General features: G+C 36.6%; 2 protein-coding genes across 2 annotated transcripts; one reads left to right on the top strand and one right to left on the bottom strand.

Annotated features, from left to right (window-relative positions):
• Positions 1-114: 114 nt before the first annotated feature.
• LOC133725845 (peptidyl-prolyl cis-trans isomerase CYP63) lies at positions 115-4,099 on the bottom strand. The gene is made up of 5 exons (XM_062153231.1): positions 3,919-4,099; positions 2,517-3,805; positions 2,290-2,362; positions 1,383-1,566; positions 115-350 (listed from the first exon to the last, which is right to left on the bottom strand). The coding sequence occupies exons 2-4, from the start codon at positions 3,782-3,784 to the stop codon at positions 1,387-1,389; spliced, it is 1,521 nt and encodes a 506-aa protein (XP_062009215.1). The 5' UTR covers positions 3,785-3,805; positions 3,919-4,099; the 3' UTR covers positions 115-350; positions 1,383-1,386.
• Positions 4,100-5,212: 1,113 nt separating this feature from the next.
• Positions 5,213-10,628, top strand: LOC133725842 (vacuolar cation/proton exchanger 3-like). The gene is made up of 14 exons (XM_062153229.1): positions 5,213-5,610; positions 5,694-5,765; positions 6,040-6,160; positions 6,244-6,495; positions 6,575-6,642; positions 6,911-6,939; positions 7,544-7,740; positions 7,880-8,092; positions 8,581-8,721; positions 8,873-8,989; positions 9,080-9,133; positions 9,217-9,333; positions 9,660-9,756; positions 10,159-10,628. Exons 3-14 carry the CDS (start codon positions 6,104-6,106, stop codon positions 10,185-10,187), a joined length of 1,371 nt encoding a protein of 456 aa, XP_062009213.1. The 5' UTR covers positions 5,213-5,610; positions 5,694-5,765; positions 6,040-6,103; the 3' UTR covers positions 10,188-10,628.
• The last annotated feature ends 1,744 nt before the right edge of the window (positions 10,629-12,372 follow it).

Below are 12,372 nucleotides of genomic sequence, written 5' to 3'. Positions count from 1 at the left end.
TCATCTTGTGCCTTCATAAGGGGTTCACTTCGAGTTGGCTGGGTTTACATTAGAATTTTGGTTGGTAAATAACAATCATATGGCAATTTAAAAGTGCTGAAATGTGCCAACAAGGAAAGTGAATTCAGAGGTTGCCTTCTATTGGAAAAATTAAAATTCTGTATAGCAAAAGAAAAACTGACACCATACTTTCTCTTGATCTAACAACCATGTCCGTATTTACTAAATTTGACCCACAACAATAAGCTGTTCCCACATATAGCATCCTTTTTACAAACTCCAGAAATGGTGCGCAGGCTGAAGCTCCTTCCTCTATGAAGTTTCTATAGCTTCATAACAATGCTTGCCTCCTGAACAATGAGGAATAGTGTTATAGACTACTACCATCTCAAAATTAGAAATAACAAAGACAAAGGTCAGCATGATGCAAGATACTAAAAATGACAAACTACTATCACTTTTCTTCCACTTTTTTTTTTCGACATATTGTGCCACAGTACATTAAATATGCTTCCAGTTGATTTTTTCAGTGACAGCAGACTTGAAACCAAAATTTGAATAGCTCCACAGACAGCTATTCATATTGCAAAAGAATTGGACAAGACAAGGAAACAGGCTCAGCTTGTGCTTGTGACTTTATTCAGTCATTACATATAAAAATTTCTGATATATATCAATCTTAATGCAGGGCTCTCTTAAACTCGGGCGATTTACATGATCAATCCTAGCTATCAATCAATGGAAAGTGAATGGTTCAGGCATTCATAATTCAATTTAAGTGAAGCAGTAGATGCAGATTAACTCCAATACACCACTTCCCAAATTCCTAATATCAGTATCAAAATGTTTTCTTTTTCTTTTCCACTCCCAACAACCTATCCTCTGAAGATAATTCTAACTCAGTTAAAATGCAAAGCTTTTGACTTGCTCCTATGACATACATTAAGGGTTGCTTTTCTCTCCCAAACTCTCTTGCAGATTATCAGAAAGATGTTAGATTTTAATACCACTTGTTACAAGGTTTAACACCTCACATGTCACAAAGAGCATATCATAGAAAAACATGCTGCTCAATATCCTTTAGCGCCATTAGGCAATAAGCACTTAAGTTATTTTATTTCCAGCACACAACTGTACATGATATCATCACGATGGTTGTTAGGCAAGAAAGTTCATGTTCAGTTATCCAATTGGCAAACAAACGTATTTGAGCATATAGTTCAAAGTTCAAACAGAGAGACTAGCTACAATATTCTCAGCTATATTAAAGTTTTCCTATATAATAGTCAAAACTTAAAACTTTACATAAATATTAATGCATAGGTTCACTGACATAGTTTCTTTTAAAGACCACAGAATAAATAACGCGTTACCGAAATTACCTTTTCACTTGGAGTCCAAGTGATCAAGTTTGTTTTTTTTAGCTGCTTCTCTGCTTAGGAGCTTCCATTTATCCTTGAGATTATCTGGAGTCCGAGTCTCGTGGAAAACAGCCTTACCAAGTTCCAAAATTTTCCTCCAGGGAAGATTTTTGTTTACTTGGGCTGAAAATAGTCGTACTCCATCCTGGAGCATAAGAATATCAAGTTAGATTCCAACTACTGGACCAAATCAGAAAGAGACACTGTCCCTAGTCTACCCAGATCTAAGCTGAATTTCAGACATGTAGCATTAACCATTCCCTGACCAGCAATATCTTTAACTTTGTTATGACCTGTCCAGGCAAATCTTCTGAAAGAACAAAATCCGAGAACTTTCCAAAATTGGAATTAAAAAAGAGAACGTAGCATATGTGACTGATAACTACAGGATAAATATAATATGAAGATTTAAAAACTCCCGGTGATTCATATTACTTCTATTGATATGCTTCTTAAGTTTTTGAATTTTTTTCCCCTATCAATAGAAAGTCCATTAAGATACCGATTAATAACCCACCCTATGCCACACTTTTAACATTGAAACCACAAAAAACATAAGGTGGTTGAGAGTTGTGGTTTGCTCTACATTGCATAAAGTGCATGCCATGAACTACATGACATGTCAATATTTCCAGCATCTGAAAAAAAAAAAAATGTTTCTCATAATACATTTTTCCTTCTTAAGAGACAACAGATATAAGTTTCTAACTGAACCCAAAAGAAAAGGGGATTTAATGAGTTATATAAGTGGAATGGTTCATGCATCAATGGTACTCTTGGCATGGGTTTAGGCAGGCTCAACTGATACTATTTCAAAAGATGACATCTATTCCAGAGAGGCAGGAAGGCTGTGATCACAAACATATACCTTTAGCATTTTCAACTCTTCAGCTGTCCACTTAATTTTCCTCCGCTTGGCATTATGAAATAACAATTCTTCACTGCATATAAGGAGACATAATTGATTTTCAACTGGTAATTCTATGGGATTTTAAATGACTGTAAGAACTATTTGCATTAACATAGGAAACATATAAAACTTAATATTTAGACTAAAAATGAATAAATAGAACTGATAATATAACTCATGATCACCTTCCAGATTCCAGAACTTTTATCGGTTCAGTGGAGGAGGTAGTAGTTTTCTCATTTTGGTTCGAGTCTGGATCTTTTCTTGACTTGGAGAAGGCGGTAGTAGCTTTCTCATTTTGGTTTGGCTCTGGAATTTCTCTTGACTCAGAGGACAAGGAGGTGGTAGCTTTCTCATTTTGGTTTGATTCTGGAACTTTTCTTGACTCAAAGCAGGATGTAGTAACTTTCTCATTTTGGTTCGACTCTGGACTTTTTCTGGACTTGGAGGAGGTAGTAGCTTTCTGATTTGGGTTTGACTCTGGAATGTCTCTTGACTTGGAGGAGATAGTACCTTCCACATTTTGGTCTGATTCTGAAACTTTTCTAGACTCAGAGGAATAGGAGGTAGCGTCTTTCTCACTTTGCTTCTCGGCATCCTCCTCTACAGCATCAGTTTGGCAAGAAGATGATTTTGTTGATGGAGAAGGCACTATCCTTACTGGAACGGCATACGGAAGCTGCACTATCTTTTGAGCTCTTTGTTTATAACGCCTCTTACGCAATAGAGGAGAACCACTCTGGAAATCACCAGATTCAGGCACAACAGTGTCATCTGCAGGCACCTCCATTGCCTCTGGTCGCATCAGTTCTTCTCCCGGACTTTTGCCTTCATTCTCCTCATTCCCCCTTATACTATCCCCATCTCCTCGGTCAATTCCATCAACTGCATCATCTTCATTTCTCTTATCAAACTCACGCCTCTCCGACACACATTGTTGGTCCGAATTTCCCTTACTCACATCCTCATCCATTTCCCCGTGTCCATTTTCTTCTACTTCCAAAGACCGATCCTCAGTTTCGCCACCATCCATCCCTCTGCCTACTGTCACCTCATCCCGAACCGCCCCAATGCCTGCTGATGTGCCTTCACCTCCACCATTGCCACTACTCCCCTCTCCATCATTCACCGCAAAATTAACCCTACCGCTATCGATAAACATGGACAGAATCTCCTTAGCTTGCATTGCCTTCCTCCTCAGCTTCTCTTCCCGCACCAACGCTCTCTTGTAAGCACAGTAAGGGCAGTAGAACCTTCCCTTCTCATCAATTTCAGGCTTACAACACATACACTCCTCGTGAACAGAAATCGGGCACCCAATCACACTACAAACTAGCAATTTTCCACTAGCACAATCGCCGCTACACCTAAGGCATTTCTCTACCACTAAGCTATCTAATTCCATGGAGTCTTCTTCATCTAACATTGCTTCTCTATTTGAATTAGGGCTCATTTTCTTCGTCGTCGTCGTCGGCTTTATCGTCCAAGCAATATGCGACGGGAATAGAAGGATTCGAATTTGAATTTGAATTTGAATTACGAGTGAGAAATGTGAGATTAGGAGGAAGTTAGGAGTTACTGACTGACCTGAGTGGAAGAGGTTGAGGCGGTGGTTATGGAAATTTGCAGAGGCTTTCTTCCATCGTCTCCGACGCTTCTGTTGCTATCTCTAATGAACCGCGCCTCACCGCTAATGATCTTTACCGACGGGGAAGTAATACGACATCGTGTGGCCGGTTTAGGAAACCACTGTGTATGGGCTTGCAGGTTCTGGACTTCATGCTGGATTAGTGGATTGGCCCAAAGATGAAATCTGGATATAATTCATAAAAATAAATAGATTTTTTTTTAAATAAAAAATAAATAGATTATAAATTGAGAGATTTACTGAGATCTCATTGGTTTAAGACTCTAAGTAGTATATCTATCTGAGTCACTGAGTGACAATAATGTTCATTACCATTGGATGTAAATTTAAGGGTATATTAAATTATTTTTAAGTTGAGATATTTTATTTTTCACTGTTGGGTTTACATTATAGTGATTGAATATAATTTCTTTGATCAGTTACTGACCAGGTGAACACCACTGATCAGAGTGAAATTCCGTGTTCAATTTTTTTTTTTTTTCTTATCAAGGTGAGGTAGCAAGTCACTTCGGTTACGTTAGCGAGTTAGTAATACACCCACCCAACCAATTTCGGACAGACTCTATGAGGATATTCCAACAAAGCCATGCTAGCTAATCCCCTGTTGTAGGTGCACGAACCCAAACGCCCCTAAAACCTGCTAGCCACAAATTAGTGGGAGTTGAAATTCAAACACTAGACACCTAGTGTAGCGTGATTCAAATTTTTTATTTATTTATATAAAAAATACAATCAAGAGATGAGATGGAGATGTTTAAGGAAATAAAATAGGTTTGAAAGAAAAAATAAAATTGTCAAACAATGAAAGAAATTGGTTATGAGTCAAGCTACAAGAACAAAAATGTGGACGCATACAATCATACAACAAAAGGTGATGTTGGTTCATCCATTTATGCTAAACCTTTAGCTTTTAAGGGAGACATCTCTGTTAAATATTTAAATGATCGAATATTAATTATTAGCCAAACCGAAGAGGATACTGGATACATGAATGAACGCTTTTAATACATCAAATAGAGGCATATACATTGCCTTTTGTTATTATGAATCTATGAAAAGAACTCAACATAAGTTTTATCTCTGTGTATGAGAAATTACACACTTTTGTAACTAATTGGAGTAACTAATGAAAAAAAAAAAGCGCGGGGACGGTCGTTGGCAACTACGTAAATCACACCCAACGTGTTTTGTCGAATGTAAACGGAAAGGTTCACTCGACCATTAGAAAAGCATTGAATTAATGAAAGAAAGCAATGTGCTTCGCATGTCTGAAAATAGGAATAGATCGACGCAATGCGTTTGTGAAATCGTTAGGGCGATAATGGCGGGGTCTTCGAGTGGCTGGGGATCCAACCCATTCACTATGTTTGTTTTTCACACTGTTTTTAATTTTCCCCATTTATCAAAAAACCACTTGATAACTACCTTCTTCTAACCAACCCTCCATTGTTTATTTAGCTTGGGAGGGATTTCAGATCCTGTTTATCCACACAAACATCAAACTCTTTCTCTTCTGTTTTGGTTCAGTTTTGGACAATCTGCTGGTGTAACCCAAACCAAACCCCACAAAAACTCTTATTGGGTTACATGCACGTATATTGTACATATATATACTCCATTGATTGCCTAAGGTTAGTTCATGTTCTTGTTAGATTCATTGGGGTTGATAATCATGCTGTTATCCAAAGTTTGATCTGGGTTTTATTAATATCAGGTGAAGAACATACTTTTGGGTTGACAGATTGATGCAGCTATCCAATTTTTCATCTGGGATTTGTAGAATCAGGTAAAGAATGTATACTGTTGTTGAGAAATTCATGCTGTTGTCCAATTTTCATCTGGGTTGTGTTAGAATCAGGTAGAGAATTTACATTGGGGTGGAGAAATTCATTTTGTTTCCAATCTGTATGGGTTTTATTAGAAACAGGCAAAGGGAACATATGTATGTATCGTCCATTTGGTAGGCTATAAAAAATGTATCAAGTCCTTGGAATCCAATTCTTGATTTGTGCCATGATATATGTAGTATGTGTTGATTGTGGATGACTGTGATGAAACAGTAATGCCCGTGTTTGGAGATGGAAGTCTTGTTGATTTATTGGCATAGCTTTGTGTTACCACCCCATGGAAATTGACAAAGTTAAGGATCCAGCCACAGTTAAATTACATTCGCAAGTTGAGGTCAGGTTCTTATTCATCATTAGAGCTAGGCATTGGCTATTGGTAGTGAGAATTTATGATTTACAAAGATTTTGGTTCTTCAGATGGGATCGATGGAGCTCAAGTCGATATTGGGATATGATGATCAGGGCTTAGTTGCTGCTCCGGAGAAAAAATCTTCGGATGAGGCTCCCCTCAAAGTTCTATATTCTAGTGGTTCAGGAAGCTTTAATCGCAAGGTCATGAGGAATACTGTGGTTCATAGCATCAGAACTGTAGTTTTCTCTTCAAGACTTAACTTGCTCATGCCTTTTGGCCCATTAGCAATCTTAGTTCAGACTTTGACTGGCCATCATGTGAGTTGCCTAAATCTGTTTCTGGGTATATATGTTTTGGATTATATGTTTGTATATGTATTAATTAAGTGCATGCCAGGGCTGGGTCTTCCTTCTAAGCTTGTTGGGCATCATACCTTTGGCCGAGCGGTTAGGATATGCTACAGAGTATGACTTCTTCCATTCTCTTCTTTATTTCTATATTTCACAAGAAAATGTTCAGGACTTCCTTCAGAAAATAGGACTGGGCTGTGTGAGTGCTGATTATAGGTCCAAAAATCTAATTCAGAAGGGAATCATCAACAGCCTTAAATTTTTCAGTTAGCTTCAGCATTTGAGTAACAATATTATTTATAGTATTGTAGCCTGACATACTAACCTTGAAATCTGTGTGCAATAATGAGTATCTAATACAGTTTGGCTGGTTTTAATGCAGGCAGCTGGCTTGCTACACAGGACCTACAGGTAATTGTGTAGCTATCCTCTATATTACTGTTTTATTTTCCCCTTCACGCCATCTTTGCGTTCTATGAAAGCTTAAAGTTTGGAGTCAACTGGTTAATCCACATTCCTTAAGTATTCATAAAACTTTTAAGCTTCATTCTCAACCCTGTAAAAATTGAACTGGGTATGAAGAACAAAATTTTTGTGATTCTTGTAGCAACATATAACCAAGTGCTCATCCGGCCAATACCCTATCTGGATCACATGTGTTGTTTCTCGATTTGCATATTGGTAAAAGCAATTGACATAATGTAATTTAAAATCTGTTAAAAATTTTCTTAGGATTTTGCTATGCATTAAAAACCCTAACTCAAATAAAGAAAAAAAAAATCCCCAACTCAATATGGAAAATGTGAAATCCTACGAAGAAAACAGAAATCATTATGCAGAGTTGAAGTAATGTATGATTGTTAGTATGGTTTTAACATTTCCTTAATTTCAATAATAGTTAGAAATGGATGATTTTCAGCCATTTGATAGCACTAACTTTAGAATTAGCAGCCTTTTTTTTTTATCTGAAAATTTAAACCCATGGCTCTGATTATGTCTTCCTGAAATTTTGCAGTTGGAGGCCTTCTAAATGCCACTTTTGGAAATGCCACAGAATTGATAATCTCAATATATGCTTTGCGAAATGGCATGATTCGCGTTGTTCAACAATCTTTACTGGGCTCAATATTGTCAAACATGTTGCTAGTACTTGGATGTGCATTCTTTGCTGGTGGACTCGTGTTTTCTAAGAGGCCACAAGTGTTCAACAAGGTATGTTCTTGTTTACGGACAAGTGTGGTTAATCTTTGAGAAAAGGGAATTGTGCTTAGTTGGTCTTATTTTCTATTCTGTTTTCTTTATCTTCTATACCTTTTTGTGACCTAAAACCCACAGTTTTCTATATTCCCAGCCAACTGCTGCTGTGAACTCGGGATTGCTGTTGATGGCAGTAATGGGTCTTCTCCTTCCAGCTTTACTTCACACTACTCACACAGAGTTGCACTTTGGGAAGTCTGCACTAGCCCTTTCAAGGTTTACTAGCTGCATTATGCTTGTGGCATATGCTTCCTATCTGTTTTTTCAGCTGAAGAGCCAGCGGAGTCTATATGTCCCAGTTGACGAGGTTGGTTCCAAAGGGAAACATTTATTTATTTAATTCTTTCTTTTTGGGATCCGCCGATGAAGGACCTTATATACTACATTACTAATTTCTACACTTTATATATTCTACTGTGGGATGAAATTGGATATGGACAAAGCATAACCATTGGAAATTCCATAAAATTCATCTTCTCCTCATTGCAAATGCTTTAGAGAATGTATTGTTTTTGGATACAGAATGACTCTTGCTGGTATGATTTGCTTGAGCAACTTTTAACTCATTCTTCCAGTGAACCATACCATATGAGAATAAATGCCTTTCTCTTTTTTTGGGTCTCATAATGAATATGTTATTGGCTCAACGTAAGTGAGGTTTGGTTTTATGCTCACTGGCAGTGGCAGAAGAATGATAAGCAATGAAATAATTAAAATGGCTGTTCTGCTCTCTCCAAACATTTGTGCAATGTCTCCTTCATGTGTTCTGATATCATGTAAAATTTGGTATAAAAGCAGGGGGAGGAGATTCACAGTGACGCCAGTGATGATGATGACGAGGTTCCTGAAATCTCTAAGTGGGAATCCATAATTTGGCTCACTATTCTAACTGCATGGATTTCAATCCTTTCAGAATATTTAGTTAACGCGATAGAGGTAATACTTCCTGTAGAAGATATTATTATCCTACTAGAGTTTGGATATTGTTTTTAGTCCTTTTAGATGTATGACAAGTTCATATTTTTGATTAGTTTTTTATATGGTTTTTTTCTAATGAGGAAGCTCTTTGGACAATAATGTTTTTCAGGGTGCGTCTGTTGCACTGAATATTCCTGTAGCATTTATCAGTGTTATTTTGCTCCCAATTGTTGGGAACGCAGCAGAGCATGCAGGTGCTGTTATGTTTGCCATGAAAGACAAGCTTGTAAGTGGTTGTCCTATTGGTATCATCATACAATCATGTATATGACAGATCATCCTCTTGTTGTTGACCTTGACTCCATGTATCATGTAGGATATAACTTTGGGAGTGGCCATAGGTTCATCAACCCAGATATCTATGTTTGGAGTAAGTACCAAACCTTATATGGATTGCAACTAACCTATACATTCTGATGTTGTGGTTGACTAATGTTGTTGCTATTGCTCTAGATTCCCTTTTGTGTGATGGTTGGGTGGATAATGGGGGTCCCTATGGACTTGAATTTCCAACTGTTTGAGACAGCCACGCTTTTCATAACCGTTCTGGTGGTAGCTTTCATGCTACAGGTTAGTCCCTTGACCACTTTTCCTTTGCCGCTTTTATATGTAAATGGCTGCTTGTGTAAGGAAAGATCGAAATAAGCATGGGTACATGGAAGTTCTTTGAGATATGAATGGCCAGTTTTGAAAGCTTATAGTCACTGAATTTCTTACTTTCATGTCAGTAGGGGAGTATTAAAGATAAATTGTGAAAATGACATCCAATAACAATACATACATTGATTACACTATACACACAGAAGCCCATCAATCTTTGGGTTTGTGGTGTTTCCTTCATGTAGAGAGATTTATTTTTGTGTTTTTACTCATGTGAATTTAATTTGAACTTGCAGGAGGGAACTTCCAACTACTTTAAAGGAATAATGCTCATTCTTTGTTACATTATTGTTGCTGCAAGTTTCTTTGTACATATCGACCCTACTGCAATACGTGAGTTATTACCTCTCTTTTTACTGTTTATCCCTTTATAAGATTTGGAAGTGTCTTTAGATTTTCTGTGAATGCCTTGGGCCTGATTAGTTATGAATATATGAGGATGTTCACCTCTGAAATGCTATCAATAAGTTCTTTTAAAAGCATATAAACAGTTATGAGACATTATGCTGGAATCACCTTTATCTATCATACAATACAGGGTATTTGCATATTGTCTACTTGTTCCTATATGCATGTTCTTTTGTGGAAAATCACTTTTCAGGCATATATATTTGTCATTAGTGTTTACATCATTATTTCATACTACTTTCATTCTGAAGTAATACTATGTCCATGTTCATCGAGGTCTTTTTTATATAAACATTTCTTACTTTTGCTTTATGCACATTTCTGCAGAGGACAAGCCCCCGGAAACAAAAGAGTAAATGAATCCATTCCTAATACTCAAAGTCAATGGCATATAATGTAGAAGTGGTTTTTCCAGTAGCCTCTTGAAACCTCGGCGATCAAGAGTAGGTGGAGTTTTAGAAGATTTGGCATCATATTGATGCTGGATAGCTTTACAAGTTGAAATATCTACCATGGTGCCAGGAAACGGTGTTGCTATTTTCTCATTTTGACTAGGCAGCCAGTGGAAATGCATTTCTGTCAAATGCTACATTGGAGCAGAGAAAAATGGCTGGATATAGGATATAGTTCCACATGATTGTTTCATAAATAGGAATGGTAAAGTCAAATGTAAGATTTAGAAAGGAATGTATGTCTTTCCCTTATATTGTGCTGCTAGAAAAAAGAAAAGGAAGGAAAACCAAGTTGTGGGTGGAATTTTAATTTGACGTATTATATAAACAATTCTTTCCAGTCAATTATGGCAGGTACAAGATCGCTATGAACTACTTTTACTGTTAGCTGATCCTCATCCATGTACCAGTGTACATGGTTAGACTTGTTCTTCATTAGTGGAGTACTGTTTGAGTGTTTTCTCTCCTCCAACTTCAGAGCTCCATAAATGGAGGCCTCTTCTATAGGTTATGGAACTACAAAAATTGGAGTCAAGTTTTGAGATATCTTGAACCTGAGAAAAGAAAACAGGATCCTACTACCTCACAGGAGCCTTAGCACAATACAAGTGAAAAAAAAATTAATGTTGTTTGGTAAGAGCATCTCCAATGAGTTTTCTATTTGAGCTCCTTAGACAAAATATAGGGAGAAGCTTAAAATAAATAATAAAAAAACGCTCCAACTATTTTCGCTACTGCGCTCCTAAAAGGCTAAAATAAGAAACTTGTGAGCAACTTTGTTATAATTGTGAAATACATACCTACAAGGCTACAACCTATAGAAGACAACCTAAAAATGACACAGTAAACCTCTGTTTCCTCAAGGAGGTACCATTAGAGCATCTTTAGCAATGCTAGCCATTTTTTAGTCAAATTTTAGCCAAAGTAGCTAAAAAGTCATTTTAGCTAGCCACTTTAGAAATACGTATGTATCAGTGCTCTCTATTTTAGCTAATTTTAAATTTACATTACTTTTTAAATGAAGATTAAATAGTTTAAATGTATTTATAATTTATATAAAATAACTCAAAATGAATGTTTTAAATTATAGAGAGCCTCATCTCGCTCTCTATATTTAGGAGCAAGATAGCTAAAAGTTATAATAGAGAGCCACTTAGAGCATCTCCAACAGTGATAGCTATCTTCATAGCTAAAAGTAGCTAAAATTAGAATATAGTTAGTTGAATATTGAGTTATGCTCCAGCAGAATACCTAAATCTCAAGTTAAATTTAACTTTTAGTTAAATTTCTCTTTTCTCTAGCTAAATATAGCTAGGTCTTTTAGCTAAAGCTAAATTTTTTGTTTAGCTAGTCTGCTGGAGATCAAACTTAGCCTAAAATTAGATAAATTTCAAATTTTTTTTGAAATAAGTATTCTGTTGGAGATGCTCTTAGGAGTCTGGTGCAGCTGCTAAAATAGATAAAAAGTTAAACATGCTCTTTAAAATAGCTAATGAGCTAAAATAGAGAGTCTGCTAAAGATGCTCTTAGGAGCTAAACTTTCTCGAGCTTAAATTAGCGTTGCAGAACACTTCGCCCATCAAATTTCAATATCGTAAAAGAAAAGCTAAACTCCAAAGCTAGCAAAAGGAATGACTCTACCTATCTGAAGCTTGTAATTAATCACCTCCCCAACACATCCCACTCTACTCTTCGATAGTATTTTATATTCTATAGTGCTCCGAAATATTGAAACTCCAGATACTAGAGCCATTGGATTAACTCATTAGGTGAGACACAATGCAAACAATTTGCAATTTAACGATTTCAAAATATAAATTTCAATATTTCAAATCACCATAAATTCTTTCGCACTTTTGCCCTTTTTTTGATATATGAGGGCCGACCCAAAAAAAAAAAAAAAAAAAAAACAACAACAACAACAACAAAGCTCAAGTAGTCATAGCTACCTCTCTAAATCTATGAGTGTCACACAAGTCATTCAATAACACACCGATGACAAGTGGAGGAGGTTGCGACAGAGATTGAACTCCAAAATCAGAATTCCAACTGGCCTTGGAGAGAATGTCATGATCAGCAATAATATTCA

The sequence above is a fragment of the Rosa rugosa genome, chromosome 1, assembly GCF_958449725.1.
Source record: "Rosa rugosa chromosome 1, drRosRugo1.1, whole genome shotgun sequence".
In the NCBI taxonomy this organism is placed as follows: domain Eukaryota; kingdom Viridiplantae; phylum Streptophyta; class Magnoliopsida; order Rosales; family Rosaceae; genus Rosa; species Rosa rugosa.
Note: the sequence above shows the minus strand (reverse complement) of the source record. Positions and strands in the feature narration are given on the sequence as shown.